This window comes from Homarus americanus, unplaced genomic scaffold, assembly GCF_018991925.1.
Source record: "Homarus americanus isolate GMGI-L3 unplaced genomic scaffold, GMGI_Hamer_2.0 scaffold26591, whole genome shotgun sequence".
Taxonomy (NCBI): Eukaryota; Metazoa; Arthropoda; class Malacostraca; order Decapoda; family Nephropidae; genus Homarus; species Homarus americanus.
This window is the reverse complement of record NW_024755595.1, coordinates 194,683-222,500: the sequence shown is the minus strand read 5'-3', so window position 1 is coordinate 222,500 and position 27,818 is coordinate 194,683. Positions and strand designations below refer to the sequence as shown.

The 27,818-nt window shown below is 39.9% G+C and overlaps 1 protein-coding gene across 1 annotated transcript in view; it reads right to left on the bottom strand.

The window, feature by feature from the left end:
• Positions 1-27,818, bottom strand: part of LOC121856587 (vascular endothelial growth factor receptor 1-like) — a 70,199-nt gene that overhangs the window by 30,811 nt on the left and 11,570 nt on the right. Inside the window, exons 2-7 of the mRNA XM_042352215.1 lie at positions 24,386-24,582; positions 15,508-15,656; positions 15,186-15,245; positions 14,274-14,400; positions 13,912-14,051; positions 2,588-2,720 (exon numbers count right to left, since the gene is read on the bottom strand). Of these exons, the coding sequence (XP_042208149.1) occupies positions 2,588-2,720; positions 13,912-14,051; positions 14,274-14,400; positions 15,186-15,245; positions 15,508-15,656; positions 24,386-24,443 (667 nt within the window). The 5' untranslated portion in view covers positions 24,444-24,582. The remainder of the gene's footprint in view (positions 1-2,587; positions 2,721-13,911; positions 14,052-14,273; positions 14,401-15,185; positions 15,246-15,507; positions 15,657-24,385; positions 24,583-27,818) is intronic.

The following is a 27,818-nucleotide window of genomic DNA, read 5'->3' as shown; positions in this document are numbered from 1 at the left end:
ACAGCATGTGTATGTGTGTAAATGTTCATTGAAATATCATATGTTATCCAGGAATCTGAAAACCAACAGTATTCCTGATTTTACTTGTGAATGTGTAGAAGAAGATAAAATACAGTATAAATATGAATACAGCACAGTGTATACAGTAGTACTGTAATAAGTAAACCCTTGCCATTTGCGGGTTTGCAATTTGTGATTTCGACGATTTGGTAAGCAGATGGTGGGTAAGGTGGCTAGATTACAAGCCTTTTCCCGTAGCACAACGAGTCACCCCACACAGAATCTTGTGTTGTACTCTCAAAACTTTAGTGTTTCTGTGTGAAATGGCCCATAAAACACTGCTACTGATGCTAGTGGAGTAAAATGTAAAAGGCAGAAGTCAGTGACCCTGACAAAGAAAGTTGAATTATTAAAAAGGTTTGGTATAGGTATACAGTAGTGCACTAAGGTAGTATAAGTTGGTATTTGTGGTCCTGCCTATTCACGCCATTCCTTGGAACCTAACCCCCATGAATAACAAGGGTTTACTGTATACATATGAATACAGCACAGCAAAGTAGTTAATATTTGTGTTGAATAGTTTCACCTCATATAATACTAAATCTCTTAACTATTGTACAGTACAGTACAGAAAGATGGTTAGAAGTGTCTCCTCAGAACATGAATATTAGGTAAATTAAAGCCCTTTCACTTAACTTAGGTTGTCAGATGACACAAGCAGGTCAGATTTAGGCAGCAGTTTAAGTGAAAAATTTATAAGGCTGGAAGAAGATGATAAAAGAACAAGCAAATACAAGCTAAGATATAAAGTCAACTACATACTAAAATTTGACTCGCCTCTCCTCCTGAACCAAGAACCCCAAGATTCAGACTCATGAACCCAAAGCAGTAGACTGATACATTAATCTAGCCATAAATGCTTCGGATTCATGAGTCTGAACCTTGGAGTTCTTGGCTCAGGGGGAGAGGCGAGCAAACTTTAGTAGTTGTGTACAGTAGACACTAGATATAACAAGCGAGGAGCCGAGAGTCTATTGTAACAATTGGCAGAACGACAATATTTGATTGGCCAATCTACTACCTAACAATAAATGACTCATAATCTTAACAAGTGTGATGCATGGAAAATTAAAATGTGAGACAGAAACAAATGTATGTGTTGTTTCATTCACGAATAGTAATAATGTGGATGTTTGTTTTGAGTAAATCAACCAATTACACTCAGTGGCTGTGTGGTGAAGATGATTAGTGTCATGGCATACTGATAATGTCATAACACAATGATGATGTCTTTTGTAAGTCTGGATGTTTAATCCCACAATATGTACAGAAGGTTAAGTTTATATAATTTAACCCCACATTATGTACACTCGATAAAAAAGTATCTTTTAGGAGGGATCCGATGAATTTGGAAATGAACAATCCTGTTGTCTCGCTAGGGTTGGTAGGCATGATTGTGAGACATTTCCTGCCTATTAGGGTAGGCCTAATTTAGTTCATTCAAAATTTAAAAATAGTTCATTTTAATTTCATTGTGAATTACAGTATGCCTCATAGGCCCATATCAAAAACATTAATTCGTGGTATAATTTTTTCACACAAGAATTATGAAGGAAATTTTTTCACCAGATGTACACAAGGTTAAGTTTATATAACACCACATTATGCTGTAGCTTAAAGTTCTAAAAATTTTACTAATATAAACATACAGACCTAAGAAATCAAGAGATCACCAAATATTCCCACGAGAAACATGAACAACCCATACACTAACAACGGATATAAACATTACAATGACCCACACACTAACAACGGATATAAACATTACAATGACCCATACACTAACAACGGATATAAACATTACAATGACCCATACACTAACAACGGATATAAACATTACAATGACCCATACACTAACAACGGATATAAACATTACAATGACCCATACACTAACAACGGATATAAACATTGCAATGACCCATACACTAACAACGGATATATCATTACAATGACCCATACACTAACAACCGATATAAACATTACAATGACCCATACACTAACAACGGATATAAACATTACAATGACACATACACTAACAACAGATATAAACATTACAATGACACATACACTAACAACGGATATAAACATTACAATGACCCATACACTAACAACCGATATAAACATTACAATGACCCATACACTAACAACGGATATAACATTACAATGACCCATACACTAACAACAATGACCCATACACTAACAACGGATATAAACATTACAATGACCCATACACTAACAACGGATATATCATTACAATGACCCATACACTAACAACCGATATAAACATTACAATGACCCATACACTAACAACGGATATAAACATTACAATGACACATACACTAACAACAGATATAAACATTACAATGACACATACACTAACAACGGATATAAACATTACAATGACCCATACACTAACAACCGATATAAACATTACGACACACACTAACAATGGACATAAACATCACAATGACCCATAAAAACAATGGGTATACACATCCCACTCAGTAAAATTTAATGAATATTTTACCCGAGACTTGAATGACGATTAAAGTCTTAACAGATTGGTCTTCGTATGAGGCGGTACAAGCATATGTGCCATCGTGTTTCGTCATTGATGGCCGCTCAATCACATATCCCAAAGTTCTGTTGTACGTCACCCTCTAAGGTTCAAGGAAAAACATAAAAGGGTCAACAGTGGCAAGGAGGAGTTCAGTGGTGGCAGGGAGGAGGTCAGTGGTGGCAGGGAGGTGGTCAGTGGTGGGAGGGAGGAGGTCAGTGGTGGCAGGGAGGAGGTCAGTGGTGGCAGGGAGGAGGTCAGTGGTGGCAGGGAGGTGGTCAGTGGTGGCAGGGAGGAGGTCAGTGGTGGCAGGGAGGAGGTCAGTGGTGGCAGGGAGGAGGTCAGTGGGGCAGGAGGAGTTCAGTGGTGGCAGGGAGGTGGTCAGTGGTGGGAGGGAGGAGGTCAGTGGTGGCAGGGAGGAGGTCAGTGGTGGCAGGGAGGAGGTCAGTGGTGGCAGGGAGGAGGTCAGTGGTGGTAGGAAGGAGGTCAGTGGTGGCAAGGTCACACTTAAGTTATTAATCTCCTTACAAAGAACAAAAACAGTCTTAGCAATTATTTACTTTGAGGTAATGTCGAGAGTGTTTCAACTGATACACAATTGTTAAGTAATTTTTTTTTGTCTCCAAGATACACTAAAGACTACCAATTGACTGAGAACATCAGAGATTCATTGATTGTTTTATGAAATTTGGGCTTCGAGAGAGAGGGCCACCAAACTGATGCTGGTACCCACAGGCATCAATTTACCAAGAGTTTAGAATAGCTCCAATTGCCTGGTTAATACAGTACTATAGAAGGGCAATAGTGGGATGATCTAATAGAAGCTTAAATATACTGTACTGTACACCTCAAAGGCGAACTGCAAAAGTATATATCTGAAGGTAGATGACGGTTGCTCCATTAGAGGTCACTGCCTCCAGTTAAAGAAGTCACAAGCACAAAAAATATTCAGAGCAAACTTCTCTGGAATAAGAAATGTGAGCTCTGGGAATAATCTGCTAAAGAGTGTTGGACGGCACCAAGTTTGAACTCGCTCAAGACACGACACGACCAACAATGGTGCACATTCATGAACCTATGCGTGTCTAGTACCTGCTGACAGTGTGAGTATGTCAACATAGAACAGACCGACCGCCTAACTGGCTAGTAAGCTGACAAGTGGTGAAGAACATAAAGTACCAGTAAGCTGAGAGAGAGAAACACTCCAAGGTGGATGTGTGAAGGAAATTCTTGCAATGAATGTTTCGAGACTCAACAGAGCCAGACTTTATCAAACCGCTGTTTCCTTTGTTCCTTATTAAATATTCAGACACTGAGGATGGTGGCAGCAGTGCGCTAAATTTAATAAGGTAGGGAGTATGAAAAAGCAGGGGCTGTCCATCCTTTATTCTTATCCCTGAAGATTGTAACACCAGCCCCCCACCACTCCTCCCTCCCTCCCCTGGAATCCTGCTGGAAGTAAGGAGCTTGGACTGGACTGTACATTACCTACTGAGAGAGACTACCCCACCCCCCCCCCTTCCCTCAGCTTATGGTAGCACCTGATCCTCCTACACACATATATACATAAATAATACATAATTGCTTATTTTCAATATCGTCCAAGTTTGTGAGGGATGCTCACCTCAACATCTCTCCCATACTTTTAATTTGTAGAAAAATTAACTAAAATAAATGCATTAGTTCATCACAAAGTTAATACTGTCTTTTACTTTCTTCCTGGTTTCATAATACAGGGTACAGTACTGTAATGTAGTTGAAATGTGATGAATGACTATTATCCAATTAATGTGTACTTTAATTTTCTTAACAATTGTCTTTACAAAGCTCCTTGAGGAAGTTGCAAGTCCAAAACATCAGTAACTTTAATCCCTGGGCTATAGTTGGCATGCCCCCCTCCCTCGCAGGTATATTCGGGAACATTTAAAAAATAAATAAAAAACAAGTACAGTAATCTAGTGCTTTTTTAGTTTAAAAACAAAACAAAAATTTTTTGAGCCATTTTCGATATTCCCCGGTGCGGCGCGGCAAACAGACGCCACCCTTTCCCACCTCAGACACCCGCTGCTCCGAGAAGCCTCAGTCCACACGTGCCTACCGTACTGTGAACGCCACTGTGATTACCTCTTCTGTTTGTCCTCCCACGTGCATTCCACACGGCTACGGGATGTAAGCCAGCCTCATCAAAGGCAAATATTACTAGCAAAGACTTGAAGTGACCAAGAGATCAAGAATAGTGATGACCTTAACGGAAAAAACAGTTTTATTGGACAAGCTCAGAGGTGGTATGAGCTATGGCTCGAGATATGGTGAAGACTGACAATTCATTTGTGTCTTTTGTCAGAATTGAAGTCTTCAGGTGGATGAATGTGGGTGGAAGAGGACTGGCTGGCTGGCGTGACTGCGTGAGGGCGGGCAGAAGCCGGGACAACAGGGAGAGGCTGGCAATTCGGGTGTTGCCGACCTCAATGAAATATAAAATTGTTTACTGTATTTACTTGTAAATATTTTTTTTTTGTATATAATATTTATGTTTACATTTTTCCATTATTATACTACAATATGATTAGTTTCAAATAATGATGTTAGTAAATGCCGGTACAGTGCATTAGTGTGACCACTGGGCCGTGAGTGGAGAGCATGGCGTGGTTAAGTGAATGACCTGCCTGAGCTGTTTGGTGGTCACAGGTACAGTGATTCCTAAAAGAGTATTCGCGGTTTTGGCTTTTCGCAGGGGTTTCAGGAACGTAATTCCCACGAAAAACACGGGATTACTGGACTGGCCAATCAAGATATAAAATGGAAATAAATATATATCCATACCACAGGTTGGCAATATTAAAGGTATTCCTCCATATAAACTGAGTAGGCTGGCCAGGGAGCACAAGAGTAAATCTCTTAAAAAAATCGACAAAAACTCTTAAAAGTAAGCAATAGTAAAATACCGAGGCATCAACGAAAAAAAAGGTGGCCCAATTTTAAATGGTTATACAGTACCTGAAAAATTATTGCAGTTCTGATCCACATCTTTAAAATCTGCCTTGAGGTCTATATTGAAGTCATACACGTCAACCAAGATGTATCCAGACTGTGGGTCCTCATGTACTGTAGGAAAAATATATATTTCTTTTCCTCGGTCAGATTGAATCTGGAGCTTTGAATGATTTTATCTTCATGAATGGGGATGCCTTTGTTGTTATCTTCATTAGACATGGATTCTTCACTTTTGGATCCATTGTCTTCCTTACCAAGTGCCTCGGAGGGGGTCGTTCGCTCCCACCCATCTTCCTCCAGTCCAAATGAACACTCGTCCACAATTACCTCCATCAGGTTACTTTCTTCGTTCAGCACAAGTGTACTTTCATCACAATGCATTGGCTTAAGTATAGAGAGTGGTTGTATTTTGAGTGAGTAGTGGCAGTTATTTTGATGTAATTGGCTTTCAAGACTACCCAACACAACATTTGGTGTTTGACAGAAAACCCGGTTTAAATCCTCAAGCATGGACTGTTCCTTCACGTTGACTTTCGGGTCTTGAGCTTCAGTTGACCAGCAGAGGGTCAGGTTGAAGAAGAGAAGAGTGATTGCAAGGTACACACATAGATGGCTGGTGACCATGGTGTTGGTTTGAGGTGTTATAGTGGTCCGTGGTGTTATAGTGGTTTGTGGTGTTATAGTGGTTTGTGGAAATGTGATGTTAAAGTGGTTTGTGGCATTGTGGTGTTATAGTGGTGCATGGTGGTGTGGTGTTATAGTGGTTTATGATGGTGTTATGGTGTTAGTGGTTAATCAAAACACAAGACGATGACTCCGTTATGGAAGCTACGTAGGCATGATGAGATTTTCTGGTTTATGTTGGGAGTATAAATATCTTATGTGGTAAACGTGAGGCAGCACAACTGATACCGTAAACAAAGGTGGATGAAACTTTTTGGTTCAGACAGGACATGATTAACCATTATTAGATACCCGGTACTGTTATCTTATGTCTTTTCTTTTTCTTCTTTATCATGTTATTACTGCGCATTATCAACTGAGGTCTTTAGGTGTGTAACATGGTTAGTAATATACTGTACTATCACATAAACATTTAACCACTGGGCTTCGGGCTATGATCGGCACCCCTCTCCCCCCCCCAGCGAGTATATATTCAGGAACATTTAAAAAACAAATAAAAAGCAATCCTAGTCTTACAAACTGACCTTGCATGATATAAACAGGAAATAAATAAATGACCTTACCACAGGTTGGCAACACAGGGGGCTAAGAAGAATCGAGAATGTTGGTGAAGTGGCGTGTGTGATGCAGTAGTAACGAGGTAAACAACACTAATTTGTAGGCAGCATGAGGTGGTACAGGACACTTATTTTACTATGTTATTACTATTTACACTATTAACAATCATTATTACTGCTCCAGTAATTGATCACAATACTAGACTTGTGCTTGGGGGTTGAGGGGTAGAAACACATGGTGGAGTCCAAGGGTGAGATTCCTACATCACAAAAGCTGAGAAGAGACTGGGAGGCTTTCATGTGTTAGTGAGTAAAAGATAAATACCTACTTGGCAACATAATCTAGCCAGGCATACCCTTTTTATTCAAATAGGCCCGCCAAAGATCAAAATGTCATATGACGTGACCCGAAGCCTAAGGGTAAAAAAATTATGAGAGATATCACTCTGTGTAGCTGTCTACTTTGTTAAATTCTTCATATGCAGCTAAAAATTAATAAAAAATAAAGTATAATCAGATTCAGCACCACACATTGCCAATGATTCTTGAAAGCTGTATCACACTACTGTAGTTTTACCTCGAGCAGCTTTCATTTGGCAACTCGGTAATTATTACGCAAACACCGGCAAATGGTCGTGGCATGAAAAACAATTTTTTTTAATGTTTATAAAGCTAGATACAATGTTGGTAATGAATATTTGGAGGAATATATAATTCTTAGTAGCTACTTAGCTGAGAATTCCAAGGTGGTCAGACTGGAGGTTAAATAGCCAGGAAGTTAATTTAATTTAGAAAAGTTGTAAACTGTTTCCTAATACTATATAAATTGTTAGGTTTGGCTCCCTAACTTTACACGAGTATAGTATAGTTAGTCCTGGCCCATGTTTGCTATCCTCATATTTCATAATTACCAAGCTAACTGTTGTCAAGAACATTTAAAAAAATGGTAGAGAAATTAATTTTTTACCAAACCTTGCCTCACTCACCCCCCCCCCCCTCCAAAAAAATACTAAGTAACCAAGCCCAAGAACTCTCATATGATGTACATGACTTTTTTTAACCTAGGTTAACGTCCCATCTACGTAGCCTTCAGTTTACTCAGCCAGGAATGAATCACTTCTTAATTAGAGTTATGTACAGTACAGTATACTGGGTAATTATTCCACAAACACTGGCATACAGTATAGGCTCATGGCTCATAAGTCAGTGTTTACAAAATATTAGCCAGTCACTCATTATTGACATTTTTATTTTGGCATAATTGAAAGAATAGGCACAACACAAGCCACAGTGCTGCTGATTCAGCACAATTGCAATTCAAAACAAGCAAGATGGATGTTGGTAACCCGGCAATGCTTGTATACTTATTAGTAATGGTTAATTATCTTTTTAGTAGTGTCCTTACATGGAACCCTACGTGTATGTTGATTTTTATATGGGGAGATAAAGTAATCAAATATAAAAATGCTTTACTGTACAGTACTCTAGTGCTTCCATTGTAAGTTTTATGGTAAAGATTTGTGTTAGTTACACCACGGAACTTCATATTTCTATTTATATAGGGAGAAAGAGGAAAAATATCTATATTAGTACTCTATTCTTTTATGTTTACATCGCATATTTATATTTTTCAAGTATTTTAATCAATAAGATCTCCCCAATTAATAGCAATATTGGTTGTTCAAAGTGGACAGGACTTTGAAGTTAAGGGAAAATGTGGGGAAACAAATTAAAAAGAACACCAAACAAACCTTACCTAACCTTGTAAAAAGGTTAAGAATTGTTTTTGAGTTTATGGGTCCCTCCTCATCTGAACACCGAAAACCACACCACCATCACATATTAAACAACAAAAACATGAATAATATAAGCTTTTTATAGTTTCAGGATTTTTATAAGTTAGGTAAGGTTTTCTAAGGTTTATTTCGTGTTCTTTTTAGTATTTTACCCCATTATTTCCCTCTATAGTATTTCAAAGCCATGTCCACTTTCAGCAACCATGATTTTTGGTAATTGGGGGATTCATATCTCCATAATGGCTCATTTGCTGTGGAAATGAAGATCAGATTCATTGAAACAACACAAAATACAATAGGAAAACTATTTCTTTTGTAGTTTCTGTGGTGTACCGTGCCACTAAACAAATTTTTACCATTTATTTTTTTTACTTTTTTATTTCACTTAAAAAATGCATTTTTTTATTATACAAAGTGGGCAGGGCTTGAAGTTGAGGGGATTTGTGGGGTTAAAAACACATTTCAAAAAAACTAACAAAACCGTACAACTTTCTAGAAACGTTGCTATTACGATACGTGTGAATAACACAAACAGTGGTTGATGTACCTGACAGGTTACTGATAAACGAGAAGCTACGATCTTTGTCAATGTCCGTTATCCTCATGGGTAAGGTCGACGGCTCAAATCTGGTGTAGTTGTCGAAGGCTCTCATGAAGAAGAGTAGGTTGTCACTGTGCAAGTTAACACCCAGAGAACCATTCAGCCTGCACCCGTCCGTGTCTTCATCCTGCTGCTTATTCAGATAGAAAATTTCGAAATTTTTTTCATTACAACATCTCTGCGGGCTGCCGAAGATCCACTGCTCTAATAAGTACTGGGTTTGCAGTTTCACTCTGAGTTTAGGGTAACTGCTCTCGTCTTTGTGTCGCAAGATGGCAATGATGGCAATGTCAGAGACGTCGACAGCTTCTTTAAGATGGGTTTTGCTGTTTTGGGGGTCGAGACAAAAGTGGGACACACTGATCACCACCTCCAGACACACAAACACAACCACCACAACACTTTGTAGTAGGAGCGACATGGTTCTCCACCACCCTTAGACAACATGGGAGGTAACCTGCACCCAAACAATGATGAACTTGTCAGAGGTGTTTCAGGAAGTTAAATGCTGATTACAACTTGGTAAAACATCCACTAGACTGACAGGATGACTAGGTAGGAAATATCTTATCATTTTGTTCGATCGAGACAACCACAGTACAATATCTATAAATACTGTGAAGTGATACGCACATCCTTGATAAACAAATATATATATACTGTAACATGCTCTCTCTCTCTCTCTCTCTCTCTCTCTCTCTCTCTCTCTCTCTCTCTCTCTCTCTCTCTCTCTCTCTACAGTACAGTATATGTACCTGTATATCTCTCCACACACTATCATGTACACATACACACACACTATCACAACAACTATTACTACTTCTATACTACTATCACTACAACTGTACTAATATCAAACTACAGGTATTACTACTATTACTGATCTTATGATCACAACAACAAAAACTGCTACCACTATTACTCACTGGTGAGACATGCTGAGATGCCCTGAAATTTCTCACTTGACTTTTTAAAAGCCCTAAGAATGATTGAATTATCTGTGGTATTGCCCTTCAGGAACAACAAGTACTTGGTCTGGTCCTTGAGATGAAGGGGTTGCTGTTGGGTCATCACCTCATCATCAGAGCTTACATCACCGTCAACTTGATCCATAGAATCTACTTCAGGATACGTCAGGGAATGTTGCCAGTTCGTGGAGTTCCCGGAACAAGGCTTCAAGACACTGGTGACACTGATGTTCACGTCGTATGTAAAGTTAGAGGACAAGGATGGGGACGTGATGTGGTACACCAAGCCGATGACGATGAAGGATGAGCGGTTGATGAGACGCTGATACTGCTGGATCGGGCAGCTGGTTGACTCATAATGGCTTGTCGTCTGCCCTTCTCCCATGATCTCCACCACCAACACAGAAAACCACCATACAGCTGTTAATACTTTCATGACTGATGCCTGTACAGCACTCTTATCACCATACCCTAACACACACACACACACACTCCTCTTCTGCCACCACTACACACTCTATCCTTCTCTACACACTACCACTCCTCCACTAATATACACACTCCAAAACACACTTCTCCACCATACACTCCCAACAAATTCCTACACTACACACTCCTCCATCACACAACGATTCAAACAGACGCTTCAGAGGAGAATAACAAAGTGATGCCTTTCTAAAATCAATGACTCGTGATTTATAGCGTGAAGAAGGAAGCTCGAACTGATACGGCAGTTATGTCGAAACACAAGTGACTTTAGCCATACCGAAACCTAACGCCGGAAAATTAAGATAAAAATGAGACCTCCATTGAATGAACTTCTGTCTCCATATAATCAATTAGACAGGGGTATCATATCTAACGAGTCTTCGATATAATGGACTTTTCTCTCCCTGCAGTCCATTAAACAGAGGCTTCACTTTAAAATTAAATAAACCTTAAGCAATGGTGATGTTTTTATACAAGGACACCTTTGAGCTCTAACAGGATGCATTGTCATTCCCGATACAACTTTTAAGTTTAATTCTTGTGATCATTCTACAGTAACTACTTCTAGTTTAATTTGATAGTGCTTATAGAAAAGTAAAATTAACAGTAAATTTTATCCAATCACAAGGAAAAAGATGTCATCCCTAAATTATTTATTTACAAACAAATGCAAACTTTAACAACAGTGGTAATAGTAGTAGTATCAATGATAACAATAGTACAATGATGGTATTTAATAATAATAATACAGTATAAAAAATATTAATAATAGCCTCACTCTTATATGTTATGTCACACATGTTGTAAGAGATTCATAGTAAACAAATTATCTTTTTTTTTTATTATTTATATATAATTTTTCCCCACCTTTTAACTTACTAGCTGCTGGGGTGTTAGTCAATCCAGTGTTAGTACAGGAGGAAACCGGGGACCAGGAAACCTGTAGTGAGGGTCACCACCTACACCCCCTTGGAACATTAGTTATGTAATATAGACAGATACAACTTCATTGTAGATTAGTTATGGTAACAAGTACAATATGGTGGTGTACATCAATTGCTGTACCACAACTGGTGTCATACAACAACTGGTAAGCACAAAGATGTTAGTTTACAACCTCAGCAAAACTTATAAGAGATTGTCAAGTGTCAAAGCTACAAAAATACAGATTCATTTCATCAGCACCACAGTACAGTCAGTGGCTGAGAACTTGCTTTAGTTTTTAGTTAATGTTTTAGTACACAGGTTAGTGGCAGCCTGAAGCATGTTATAATATTAGTATACAGTACATACTTGTCAGCAAAGATCTGGCATTGTGTCTCACTTGCATTAAGCTAAGTCTGGAGAAGAAGCACAGCATTAAGTCATCAACGGTGTTCTTTTCATGGTAAAAGCAAAACTATTTGGGTGCAACATGGTCAACAGTTGAAAAGTACCACAAAGAGTATTGCTAGACTGCTCTTCTTTCTACCTTATCTGTCAAGAGCCCAATTCAATTAACCAACCTACAATAATCTTGGTAGGTTTGTGTGAACTGTATGACAAATAAATGAGTTAGTAAGTACTTCTTTTTGTACAGGACTTTCTTAACAGTGACCATTTTGCAAGTCCTAGATCAAGCTCTCTGTCAAGCTGAAGAGGAAATGATAGCATCAGCTTACAGGGAAAACTTGTGGGATACTAACATTTTTGAAAAATCATATCTACCTGTTCAGTCAAGTTCAGGTACTTGGCCAAACAAATGTCTGTATCTTCATGTGTGAAATATTTTTTGAAACCCTCCCGAGGGTCCTGTGGGGGGAAGAGAGAAGTATTTAGGGTGGGGACGAGATCTTGGGGACAGCGAGGGTAAGAAAAGATAAATGGGAAGGTAGAGGAGGTACAGTGGTAGAGGATGAGGTACAGTGGTAGAGGATGAGGCACAGTGGTAGAGGAGGAGGTACAGTGGTAGAGGATGAGGTACAGTGGTAGAGGATGAGGCACAGTGGTAGAGGAGGAGGTACAGTGGTAGAGGATGAGGTACAGTGGTAGAGGAGGAGGCACAGTGGTAGAGGATGAGGCACAGTGGTAGAGGATGAGGTACAGTGGTAGAGGAGGAGGTACAGTGGTAGAGGAGGAGGTACAGTGGTAGAGGATGAGGCACAGTGGTAGAGGAGGAGGTACAGTGGTAGAGGATGAGGCACAGTGGTAGAGGTGGTGGTATAGTGAACACATGCCATCTCCCTTCTATTTTCAACTTAAATCGGAAAAACACCCGGTATTACTTCTCTCATTCAGAACAAAATAGAAGTTCATCTATTAAAAGAGAGAAAGTGCTCAAAGTTAATAATTGAATATGCTTCACAATAACACATATTAGACACACACGCACACTGTAATATATATAAACTTGCCCTGTATTATAAAGCAAAGTGAAACTATTTATTATCTTCTAAATGTATGATAATGAGCGGAAGGTTAATATATAAAGCAGATTTATCTTTTGTTATAGATCAATTATCCATTATATAGCTTAATACACCAAATGCTGAAACACGAAATAATTTTATTCAAATAATTTATATCCTAACCTAATTTAACCTAACCTAACACAACCTAACTTAATTCGGCCTAAGCTAACACAACCTAACTTAATTCAGCCTAACCTAACACAACCTAACTTAATTCAGCCTAACCTAACACAACCTAACTTAATTCAGCCTAACCTAACACAACCTAACTTAATTCAGCCTAACCTAACACAACCTAACTTAATTCGGCCTAACCTAACACAACCTAACTTAATTCAGCCTAACCTAACACAACCTAACTTAATTCAGCCTAACCTAACACAACCTAACTTAATTCAGCCTAACCTAACACAACCTAACTTAATTCAGCCTAACCTAACATAACCTAACTTAATTCAGCCTAACCTAACACAACCTAACTTAATTCAGCCTAACCTAACACAACCTAACTTAATTCAGCCTAACCTAACACAACCTAACTTAATTCAGCCTAACCTAACACAACCTAACTTAATTCAGCCTAACCTAACCCAACCTATCCCAATCCAACCTTACCTAACCTTACCCGCCGGGTGACATATCATACTTAATCTTCAGGTGAGATGTCATACTGTACTGAAGGGGGCTAATTGGGTCCCAACCAAACGTCCTACATTCATCCACAAAACAAGTAGACAGAATTGCACTGTACTTACATATTCTTCATTAGTTTGAATTTTTTCAAGGGATACTTCAACATCAGGGAAGGTAGGTTTGCATGGGATGACAAAGGGTTCATTGACAGTCAGGGGGAAAAAAAAACCATAGGCTTCGCTGACCAACAAGTGTGAAAGATCTGTAACACAAGAAGAACCATCAACTGAAGCAATAATTAGTGACATGAACCATCAACTGAAGCAATAATTAGTGACATGAACCATCAACTGAAACAATAATTAGTGATATGAACCAACAACTAAAGCAGTAATTAGTGACATGAACCATCAACTGAAGCAATAATGATCGAGTGACCTGCATCTAACCCCTCACATAGATGGTAGAGTGACCTGTAACTAACCTTGAACATAAAGATAGATGGAAGAAATCTGAGGGTCTTTGATATCACATGTCTTCTTCAGTCGGTTTGTTGTTGTATTATACAGGCAGGTGTAGTACCCGACGTGAAGATAGTTAACGGGATCAATCTGTGGGGGTGAGAGGGGTATGTGAGAGAGGAGTGAGGGTGGTGTGTGAGAGGGGTGTGAGGGAGAGGAGTAAGAGGGGTGTGTGAAAGGTGAGAGGTGAGAGGGGTGGGTGAGGTGAGAGGGGTGGGTAAGAAGTGAGAGGGGTGGGTGAGGAGTGAGAGGGGTGTGAAGGGGTTGTCACCATAGCACCATACACTAACACACACCATGGCACCATACACTAACAACTCACCATGGCACCATACACTAACACTCACCATGGCACCATACACTAACACTCACCATGGCACTACACCACACACACCATGGCACCATTGCTCAACGCTCACCATGGCACCATACATCAACATCCACCATTGCACCATACACTAACACTCACCATGGCACCATACACTAACACCCACCATGGCACTATACACTACACTCACCATGGCACCACACTAACACCCACCATGGCACCATACACTAACACTCACCATGGCACCATACACTAACACCCACCATGGCACCCATACACTAACACTCACCATGGCACCGTCAGACACTCAACACTCACCATGGCACCATACACTAACACCCACCATGGCACCACATACACCAACACCCACCATGGCACCATACACTGAACACCTCACCATGGCACCATACACTAACACTCACCATGGCACCATACACTAACACTCACCATGGCACCATACACTAACACTCACCATGGCACCATACACTAACACCCACCATGGCACCATACACTAACACTCACCATGGCACCATACACTAACACCCACCGTGAGGATAGCGACATACGGCTTGGGTTGACCTTCCTCGTACAGTTCCTGGTGGTGCTCCTGAAGGTGCAGGAGAACGAGGAAGTTATGACACCTGGTAATACTACAGTACTGTACATTATTGTTATTATTATAATAGAAAGTCATTGAAAAAATAAAGATGATGAGTAAATAACAGACAAACTTACAGACACACAAGCAATGACAGGTGGAGCTACTGAAGAGGTGAAGGAGTAGTGGTCAGAGAGAGAGAGAGAGAGAGAGAGAGAGAGAGAGAGAGAGAGAGAGAGAGAGAGAGAGAGAGGGGTAACAGTATACTGACGGAAGCGAAGTTCTTCTCGGTGCACCAAGTTACAGGATAGGCTGCCCTGCAGGTGAAGTTGACGTTCGAGCCGTCTTCAACCAACATCTCCGAGAGGCCGCCCACGATCTCAGGTGCCACCCATTGCTCATTTTCCGCTTGTGTCCAACCTATAGTAAAGGTATACATAGTTAATTATATAGATAAATATATAGTAAAATCATAATACAAATTTATCATTACTACGGCACCACCACTACTTTGCTTTCACTCGGAATTGAGTATGACGATCATCCAGCTATAATACAATGATACGAGTTATTAAAATTGTCACCTTCGTTGGTGAGCTCTAAGGTGACTCGAGACCGATATGGGACTGGCAGGGCCGTCCACAGATGTTGTACTTGTAGAGGACTACATTTAGTGTGGGAAGGGCGACCGCAGTGTCTTTCTGGCACTTGTCTGCCTCAGTATGCAATCGGGCTAACTTGAAAGTATTGACACCTCGTGTGGTGGTGCTCCAAGCGTTGCGGTGTGGAGTGATTGTCTCCCAGGTGAGGGGGTCGATTTGCCACTTTGTCAGGTATGTCTAAAGACTATCCTTATACCTTTTCAGTTGCCCACCAGCGTTACATTTATTATTCGTTAGGTAACAGTAAAGTAGCTGCTTTGGCAGTCTACTATCGTCCATGCGGGTAACATGGTCAGTCCAATGTAGTTGTTCATGGATAATGGTAGCCTCGATGCTCCTACAGTTGTTGTCAGTGAGAATGCTGGCATTTGTTCTTTCGTCTTGCCAGTGAATTCGGAGGTTGGAATGTAGACTACATTGGTGGAAGTTTTAAAGTGCCTTGAGGTGCCTCCTGATCAATATATGTGCAGCTTTGTAGATATCAGCTCCCTACAGCTGAAGACACAGGTACGGAGTCTGCCAAAGGCTTGAGATGCACATCTAAGCCGATGTTAAATCTCTTCATCAATGTTGTCCACAGTGGTGGACAGGTGGGAGCCAAGAAACTGAAAGTGGGTAACATTAAAGAGAGTAGTACCGTTACGCTGGATGGATGGATGGTGGTGTGGCTGAACCAGGGGCAGGCTGAAAGATAATCTGAATCTTACATTCACCTCAAGACCGAAGTGTGCATATGCATCTGTGTTAGTCTTCAGGACCTTCTGTAGGCTGTATCTGCGTGAGGGGTGAGGGTGTAGTTGTTTGCAAACTGAAGTTTAGTAATGGAAGCGGCTGACGCCTTTGTTTCTGCCTGGAGTCGTCATATGTTGAAAACTTCCTTAATCAAATACTGGATGTCCTCCCTGCCGGCTAAATTGACACTGGTACGAGTAAGGAAAACAGCCAAGAAAATGGAAAAAGAGAGGTTGGTGTCAGTACACATCCTTGTTTCACCCCAGTTTGGGTGGGGAAGAACTCAGACTGGATGCCATTGTGCAGGACACTGCGGTTCATGCCACCGTGAAGTTGTCTCACAATAGCGATGAATTTTGATGGGCAGCCAAAACGACTGAGGGTTTTACACTCCTGGAGAATATAGGGGGGGAGGAGGAAATCCCCCAATACCTGTATCTTAAAAACAGGTGGTCAGACTGTGGCAACTACCGAGGGCTCTCGCTGATGTTCAAAACTGGCAAGACTATACCCGAGTCCTCCTAAAAAGACTTCTTCCTGAGGCGGAAAACTTCCTCCCAGAATCTCAAATGTAGCTTTAGGCCATAATGTGACACAATGACATGATCTTTTACTGCCCACCAGATACAAGAAAAGTGCACCACCACTAACCATCCAAGGACGAACACACACACACACACACACACACACACGAGCTATGCGAGGGCAAGAAAAAGATAAGCAAATAAAGATTGTGAGGACAAAAGCCCTCTCTCACTCAATGTGTGTGTGTGTGTTGCCGGTTACTGAATCCCATAATGTGATGGTGTTTCTATGGGTTCGCGGGATAACCAACACACCTACGTGTGTATTAACAGTGAAGCCCATCTGGCACAGTGCAATAAACACTAAAAAATTAAGCGGTCTAACTTTGATGAAGTTTACCACCTTGACTACTTCATAAAATATAACTTTTAGAGGTTAGCTCTGGATTTTCTCCCAACATGCAGGAAGCTATGTCTTTCATACATAGTTTCACAAAAGATTCTGCAATTGTATGAGGTTCACAAGCCTTAGCAATGTGATAACTGACACGAGATGAAGCTTCAAGTGTATTGTTGTTGTCTTGGCAAGCAAAATTTTTCATAGAAACAATAGTTTTTTGCAACTGATCTCGCTTTCTTTTAAAATAATCACTGTTTGCCAGGCAATTGTGGGTGCTTTGTTTCCAAGTGCCTCCTCAGCCTTAAAGATAGGATGGATAGGGGTTGGGTGTAAATGGGACTGCCCAGTATAGGCCAATAGGCCCACTGCAGTTTCCTCTATTCGTATGTTCTTATGTTAGCTAATACTTGATTACATTCAACATATTGTCCATCAGGAGCATCTTCATCTCCAACAGACATGAAGCCAAAGTTTATATAGTTGTCATCAGACTTGTGTTTCTTGGATTTCCCAGTCACTGGTTTATAAGCTCTTAATGTTTTAATCACTGGAACAGACATGTGTGGTTCATCTACCTACTCTCAGTACGTGAACCCCCTTGTTGATCAGAGTGACCAGATGTCAGTCGTGGGCACGGTTCCGCTAATCCGCTAATTTGGCGAAGCTAACTTTCTCGTTAGCGGATAAGCGTTTTCGCTAACTTTGGAAACCATTAGCGGACCAATTAGCTTCCGCTAACTTTAAGTCCGCTAACAAAATTTATACATGTTTGTTCCTGTCTGTTGTAAGCATGTGCCGCCGCGACGCATGTCTCCAACAGCCAGTCAGGCACGCTTGGCTGACTGCGTGTTAGTACGAGTAAAGTTTAGAGTTTTCTGTTTATTTACATGACTAAGACCAACAATAAGTAATATAAAAATGCACTGGTATAATGTGTATGTGGTTGGTATTGCATATTTACATGAATAATGAATAAGGCCGATAGGTTGTATGAGAATGCAAAATAATTATTTGTGAAAGTGTGTACAGTGTACACCTTGATAAGTTGATCATCATCTGATCTTGGCATGATGCTATTTGCTACCTATGCTATACAGTACTATAGTTTTTGGATTCGTTTAATACTTTCTGTCTTTTCGTTTAGTAAATAAAGATTATATAGTGTATGTTGAAACTTGAATGTTTAATTTCATTTGTTCATTTAATTATTTGTGTACACCTTGATCATCATCTGATCTTGGCATGCTATACCTTTTTGGAAAGCTCTATGTCTAAGCTCCAAGACAACATATGAAAATTTCAGCTCTCTAGGTCTGTTTTTAAGGGTTTTAGAGCCCCCCCCCCCAAAAAGCTAAATTCATATAATAAAAATTAGCGGTTAGCGTTAGCTTCCGCTAATTTTTTTAGCTGTTTAGCGTTAGCGAAGTTAACTTTTTAGTTAGCAGATTAGCGGTTAGCGAAGCTAACTTTTCGTTTAGCTGTGCCCACCACTGCCAGATGTATAGTACCAGCATGATCATCATCTTGGGGTTTTGGTTTTAAAGTGCGATATTTTAAAAAAAAATTCCATCTCAAACAGCGCAACACAAGCGGTGGATGAACGTGAGTGATTAAGGCAAATGTTAACTAGTTTTAAGACTAGACCTACGGCAACACTAATTGCCGTCGCTGCATCGCGGTGACGCTGAGTCCACGAGTGATGACAACTTAGTGGAATTAAATTTTAGCGAAGTTTTATTTTGTATCCCACACACTTATAAGTAATATTGTTTTATAAAAAAAAAATATGATATTAAACAACTACACAAAACAAATACATTCGCCTTTCACAGTCACCATTTTGATAAGTTCCTGTCTGCCAATCCAGTGGATTTTAGTTTGTCAAAATTCTAAGCTTTTCAGGTCGGATGCTTGTAGTGGATACTCTCCCCTACAACTGCTCTTCCGTCCTCGCCTCAGCTAATTATCAGCGAGTTCCAGACCACAGCTTCTGCCCCCGAGTCACTCACTGATTGGCCAGTTGCCGCCCTCGCCTCAGCCAATTAGCAGCGAGTTACAGACCACAGCTTCTGCCCCTGAGTCACTCGCTGATTGGCCAGTTGCCGCCCTCGCCTCAGCCAACCAGCGGCACCTTTCATCTTACACCTCTAAATCTTGATTAGGCAGAATCGCATAAATACCCAGGAGTTCTGAGTCTAGCGTGTCTGGTTATGTTGGTGATGCTTTAGTACAGGGGTTTTCAAACTATGGGTCCCGACCCTTCAGTGGGTCGCGAAATAAATAAATTGGGTCGCGAAAATAAATAAGAAAAAAAAAATAAAATGGGTCGCGAAAATAAATAAGAAAATAAAAATAAAATGGGTCGCGAAAATAAATAAGAAAATAAAAATAAATGCACCATAATTTAGGCTTGGTTATTGTAATGTACACTCCACAGTCTAGGAAGCGACTGCAAGGAGAGCAGTGTTTGTCTTTGATTTACTCATTTCATATCATTACACTTAGGTTTAATGGGTCGCAATTCAAATTGTTGTTCTGGCTGTGGGTCGCAGTAAAAAAAGTTTGAAAAACACTGCTTTAGTATGTATGTATGTAAGCGATCTATCTTTCTTTCTATTTATCCAGTTTAAAACATTCAACATTACTTACCTGTAAATGTATTGAATTTATTTAATATTTTAAGAAATTAAAAAAAATAATCAAAATTTCATTATTACTATATTTAGTTATTTACTAATTATCAAATTTATTATTATCTTATAATCCATAAATATGCATTTTAAAGCTTGTAAAAATAATTAAAAATTTAGTTTTATACAAACTAAACTCATATGACCTTATATAAACTAATAAACACATAATCTTATACAACTATCTACATGTTAACATTTCTCAAAAAAAAAATTAACAATGTCTTAAACATTTTACATAATTCTATGAGACCAAATAAACTCTAAAAAAAAATAAGAGTAAGTTTTAATGATTCAACTGGAGGAGGATGTTGGTATTTCTGTAACAGTGTTTGTAAGTATTATCAATGGTTGACCGGATGTTTGTTGTAACCGTGTGTTGTTGATATTGGGGCCCGGTTGATGCTTTTGTTGTTGTTCTTATTATTATTATTATTATTGTTATTATTGTATCGCCTTCCCTAAAACAAAGACCTGTGATGACTCGTCTCTCTCTCAGGGTTAGTGTGTGGTAAAGGGTTATCTCCACTGTTATCTTATCTATCAAGCATGTGATTTGCCTGTTAGTGATCTTATCCGATAATGTTAAACTGATTACACTGTTAAGCCTTCAAACCCCCTGTGTGTGTGTGAGAAGGCCAGCTGTGTCCGGTATTCTAGAGAGGGAAACCCACAAGTATAATCTATAGTATGGTGGTGTACTGTTAATTAAGTCTAGTTCTGCATTCCTTCTCTCTCGCTCTCTCACTATTGTCATAATAATGTTTTAAGTTTTTTTATTCTATTAACTCCCTTATTGGAGAAAATTTTATTTTATCTCTTTTAGAATTAACAAAACGAAGCAACTTTAATATTTAACATTACCTAACTTAGCTTACTCTAACCTTAATATCTAAACTAACAACATAACCTAAGCCTTAATATCTAACCTAATCGAACCTAACTTAATTGTTCCAAGAGTTCACAACTCTCACTCCAAAAAAGTTACCCTCACATTTTCTGGGCTTGCTGCTTCTTCAACCTTGAGTTGAGACTCCTTGTGGGGCGAGCGTCCACCAGCTCCAGGTAAGGACACTCGATTGAGTAGTGCCCTTTGAGATGTTTATACACCTCAATTAGGTCCCCCTTGCCCGTCTGTAGTATAAGCTAGGCAAATTCAGGCACTCTAATCTTTTAGGGTAGCTGAGGTGCCGTAGTGCAGGCACCAGTCTGGTGGCCCTCCTTTGGACATCTGCCTTGTGGTTCCCCGCTTGTGACAGGTACACATGATGGTTTCGTACCATTATTCACCACACACTGTTTGCGGTCATGGAGAAAGTCTCCGATCCTCGATAGGACATTTCCCCGAAACCTGTACCCTTCCAGTTTAATTTTCAGCCTTTCATGGGGTACACTGTCGAAAGCCTTGGCAAAATCTAGGTATATTTTGTCGATATTATCACCCTGTTCCAGAATTTGGGTCCAAATATCCAGTACCTTGAGTAAAGGTGTTAAGCAGGAGCGCCCCGGCATAAAACCATTTTGGCAATCCTTTACAAGGTTGTTTCGTAGATGTTCCATCATGGCATCACTTATAATGCTCTCAAGTACTTTACATTCTATGCTGGTTGGGCTCCCCGGTCTATACAGTAGTTATTCGTTGAGTGACGATCGCCCTTCTTGATGATGGGACTCACATAAACCATTTTCCAATAATTGGAAATTTTTTGCTCATCCAGGCATTTACAGAACAAGATCTTCAAGGTTCAGCAAGCTCGTTGCACAACCCTCTTAGCACTATGGGATGCACCATGTCAGGTCCGGGACTCTTATGGAACTTTAGCTTTGACAGTTTATTTCTTATAACCTCTTCCGTGGTGAACACAAGTGGGTCAGTGCCGTGTCGAACCGTCAGTCCTCACACGCAGGAAGATTAATCGCATCCTCTCTTGGGCATTTTGAGGCCACTTTGAAGTCATGTGCACTTGATATTAGGAGATATTCTGAAGTCAATAGTAATTACTATACAGAAATGCCTGAGTACAATATTGCATTACAGAGAAGGTATTGGAATTTTCTGATGAAAAAGGGAGGGGGTCCGGACCCCAGGACCCCTCTCCCCTGTATCCGCCATTAAGCTCTACTTAGGAATTATTGACCAATCACACTTTACACCATTCAGGGTTTTTTTTTTTAACCACACTTCTCAAACTGATGGGTACAGAGGTTTGTTTGTTAAATTTTCCCCGTAATTGGCGAATTTAACTAAAGGAACATTCATTTAGCACGAGTATGAAGCCTAAATAGTATAATAATAATAATAATAATAATAATAATAATAATAATAATAATAATAATAATAATATAAAAGAGGAGAGGAATTCATTTAAACAGTTTTTCATTACCAAGAAATGGTGTGGCAAGCTGAACCGACGATTTACAGTATATGCTGTACAAGATACCTCGAGACTCGACGCGTACCTAACGATAAGACTACTTCCTCTTCCGTTATTATCAAATCTTTATAATTTATATTTTTTCTCAAGGAAAAATTAGAAGAATATATATTAGAGTTAGTGTACAGTAAACACAATATGACACCATGTTAGAAGTACTTGGGGATTAGTCTTGGGTTACCTGATTATTAAGACAACCTAACACTACCTGGGGGATTAGGTTAGGTTAGAGAGGAAGAGATAAGGGGAAGGTGTGGGGGAGGGGGGGGGGAGCCAGTACATAACGTTACACCTCCCAAATACACAGTGTCACACCCAGTACACAGTGTCGAGAATGTACCACAACGATACCACATGCACGTAACTTACTCCCGGGATGTACTGTGTGATAGAACACTTAGTGGGGTGTAGTGGGTTTATTGTGGAGTAATAGTAGTACAGTCAGCAGGGTGTAATACGTAGCTGTAGTAGTGATAGCAGTACAGTCAGCAGGTGTAATACGTAGTTGTAGTAGTGATAGCAGTACAGTCAGCAGGTGTAATACGTAGTTGTAGTAGTGACAGCAGTACAGTCAGCAGGGTGTAATACGTAGTTGTAGTAGTGATAGCAGTACAGTCAGCAGGTGTAATACGTAGTTGTAGTAGTGATAGCAGTACAGTCAGCAGGGTGTAATACGTAGTTGTAGTAGTGACAGCAGTACAGTCAGCAGGTGTAATACGTAGTTGTAGTAGTGATAGCAGTACGGTCAGCAGGGTGTAATACGTAGCTGTAGTAGTGATAGCAGTACAGTCAGCAGGTGTAATACGTAGTTGTAGTAGTGATAGCAGTACAGTCAGCAGGTGTAATACGTAGTTGTAGTAGTGACAGCAGTACAGTCAGCAGGGTGTAATACGTAGTTGTAGTAGTGATAGCAGTACAGTCAGCAGGTGTAATACGTAGTTGTAGTAGTGATAGCAGTACAGTCAGCAGGGTGTAATACGTAGTTGTAGTAGTGACAGCAGTACAGTCAGCAGGGTGTAATACATAGTAGTAGTAGTACACTCGGAGGCGTATAATGCGGCGTAGTAGTAGTAGCAGTGAGCTTGGAGATAACAGGACAGCGTTATCAACGTAAAACTCAGTGTAGAAGGCAGTAAGCTCTATATACCTTGGCAGTAAAGACCTTCCCACGAGACGGAGAGATAGGGAAGTCGACCTTACCAACTATGTCCTGTAAACCCCCTTTCCTCTGTTTCTCACCGCCTCCACTTTTTAAGAACATAAGAATGTTGCAAACTGCAGCAGACCTATTGGCCCATACTATAGGTAATCCCGTTTCCACCCAACCCCTATCGCTCTTATACCTGTCCAATCCTACATTTGAAGCTACCCAAAGATAGATAAAATGTCTTTTATCAGTTTTATGGGGTGACCACTAGTGATATGTATTAATTTAATGTAAACGCTTTATTGTTAGAGCGTAGTAATACATTATAACATCTTTCTCAGGTTTTAAAGGCGCTTCTAGCGTGTGTGTGTGCGCGCGTGTTTAAGTCTCGTATCTACAGTACATAACTTTCTACAATATGTAACCTTAGGCAAGGTGACTCAAGTTAGGTTAGCATTTGGTTACGTTAACTTTAGGGAAGCTAATCTTAATAAAATATGCTGAGGGAGGATGGGGAGGGACTATTGTAACAGGTGATCTCAGAACACTGTTAACTTACCTAAAAGAAGGACAGAGAAGAGTGTCCATATGAGGAAGCATCTATGCACAGTGCCCATGACGCTTGCACGTCGATGTGTCTTCAAACAACCGAGAAAACGCAGACGTTACTAGTTTGAAGTGTTCCTGTTAAAGGTCATCATGGTGTGGTTTGTTGACATCTAGCAGTGGTCCCAATACTGACCATCTACCCTACTCCTGTGGATGATAAAAATAATAATAATATTAATAATATCTTATAAGCTCAAAAAGGTATAAATTATCTCAAGTGGATATGAAGCAGTTTCCGTCACAAGTGTTACAGATAAGTTTGGATCGAAACTTCGGAGCAGTGTCTGAGAATTACTGTACAATACACACGACACCGTGATAAATGTTGCTATGGGCGGACTTAAAAGACAAGCATCATCCAAGACAAACTCCTACAAAAATATCATTACTACTATAACAGCTGATAAAATCTCAGGAACTGACGTTTCTTTCTGTAAGTTCCTAATATTATTTTGGGCTAGATAAGTTTAAGTTAGGTTATATTACGTTGTTAGCTTAGGTTAGATTAGCTTAAGTTAGGTTCGGTCTTATTTGCATCGGTTGAGGAAGTACAATGCCATACGTTTTAAAAATAATTTATACAATCTAAATTTGTACCTCCCCATTCAGAGATGCTGCACAGATCCGCACTGATAGAAGTAATGATATCAGCTCTAGAAACAGATCTAGTTTGAGAGTTAGGAAGAAGGAGAAAATGTGAAGAGTGAAGAGTAAAATCATCAGCGTAAGAATGGATAGAATTAGTTGTAGTGTGAAGTAAATCATTGATAAAAAGAAGGAAGAGAGTAGGTGAAAGAACAGAAGCCTGTGGGACACCACTATTGGTAGAGGAAGAGCGAGAGATCGATCCCTCGACAACAACTGCCATGGACTGGTTCTCAAGGAAGCTGGAGATTAGAAAACAAAGTTGGGCAGAGAAACCCACAAGACGGAAGTTTAGAAAGCAAAGACTTGTGCCATACCCTGTCAAATGCTTCGGAGATGTTAAGGGTCACGACGAAAGCTTCCCCATAATCCCTAATATCACAACATCAGATATACGTGGCATATATCAGAATCCCAGGTGGCTTTATGATAACACACCTGCGAACAGTTGAGATATAACAGTTGACGGGCGAAATGTGTCAAGTTTTTCAGTTATCAAGCAGACTCCACAATGCATGATTCACTATGCTAGGCTTCCCACATGACAGACGATAACTAAAGCATGATTTAAACTGGCGGAGGTTATAAGAGGGAGTGTTATCTGAGAGGGAGAGGTTATATGACAGGGAGAGATTATATGACAGGGAGAGATTACGTGACGGGTAAAGGTTATATGACAGGGAGGTAGTGTTTGGTATCTAAATTCAACATATCCCTTTAGCTCATTCTTTTTCAGAGATAATGTAAATCCTTCTTCATGTATCCAGATTGTTTCAACGGATAATACCAGACACTTTTATAGACAACACCAGACGCAAGACATTAGGCTTCAAACATTAGACACCAGGTACAAGACGTAAGACAATACACCAAAGACATAAGACGTAGACTCTAGACCAAAGACATAACAGGTAGACACCAGACGCCCGGCAGTGCTTCAGTTCACTACCAGTATTGTATGTGTATAGTTTGCATCGCCTTATGATTAGCCAATAAATATAACCTAACCTATACTAACACAATAGAACCTAACTTAACCTAATATTCTAACATAATAGAACCCTAACTTAACCTAACCCATTTTAACATTATATAAACTAACGTAACCTAACCACCGGTAAGTAAAAGTGACAGAGCACAGTGCCTCCCTGTGCACGGAGACTCGGGCACTGCCCCTAACACGCTATTGAGACGATACTTTGACTCCGGTTATCAGTTGTGCTCACCTGTGGCTGGCAATGTAGCCTCAAGATAAGTGTTGCTGCAACGTAAAAAAATAAAATATATATATATATATATATATATACATATATATATATATATATATATATATATATATATATATATATATATATATATATATATATATATATATATATATATATATATATATATATATATATATATATATATCTGACGTGAGTAATGAAGCTGAGTTGTAAACATTATATAATTCTGTCAGCGAATTATGACACACGGAGGCTAAGGTTATACTTCAGTGTGCAGCAGTAGTACAGCCTTGGCCACTCCACCATTTTAAAAACACGTGGTATCATTTTACTGACCGATCAGGTGGTTAGTCTGTTCTTTGTTACTTTGTAATGAATTGTATTGCCCAGTGTTATAAGAGGAGGAAGGTGTAGTACTCTGAGGAAACCTGTCATGTTTGGTAATGAGGGTCACTGGATAACACCCTCCCCACGTGCGTTACTGCCGAGTGTTATCTTGCTCAGGGGAAAATAATTTACAATTGATTTTTGCTCTGTGTGATGATTGGTGAGTTTTAGTTTATAATTTTTTGTGCAGTGGATTTTATATATAGTTAATATCAATTATTTGAGCGATTGTATCATAAGCCAATGGGATGTAGTACTTAATATTGACCTTAGAATATGTCCTAACATGCTTTACCCCTGGCTTCAAAAAGTCCCTGTAATCAGCGAATTTTCAAACTTTTCTCAGGGGGACTTACCAGTAAGTTTGGTTAAGTTACCGGTAGGTTAAGTAAGGTTAGGGTAGTAGTAAGGCAGTGTGGTAGTGCCTTATGGTGGTAGTAAGGCAGTATGGTAGTGCCTTATGGTGGTAGTAAGGCAGTGCGGTGGTAGTGGTGACTCAGGGTATAGGGCAGAGTGCACACGTCCTGGTGTGCGACCACGATCCACCTGCTGCTGCTGGTCACCAACTATATAGTCTAGTCTAGTCCAGCCCAGCCTAACCCAGCCTAGCCTAACCCAGCCTAGCCTAACCCAACCCAGCCTAACCCATCCCAGACCAGCCTAACCCAACCAACCCCAGCCAAACGTAGCCCAGCCTAACCCAACCCAGCCAAGACGAACCTCACCCAGCCAAGCTTAACTTAAGCTAATCTAGCTCAGCCTAATCCAGCTCAGCTCAACCTAGCCTAATAACCCAGTAAAGCCTAACTTACGATGTTTCGTTTCGAAAACATTTCAACCCAAGACATTTCGATTTTACACATTTCAACCCAAGACGTTTGTTTCATAACCATATCCTAAGAGGAAGGGAGTTGGTTACAGACGTACTGTACTCGTGACAGCTGTAACCATGAGTCAGGGATTACATCTTGTTACAAAAGGTCAACGGGAAATAAAATCTACATTATCTTATTCTTATCTCTAAAACTTCCCATGTGAGTCTACACAACGTCTCGACCAACAGTCTTATTATAATACAAACTTTTACACGATATCCACGTAAACATGTAAGGCAGTGTGTAT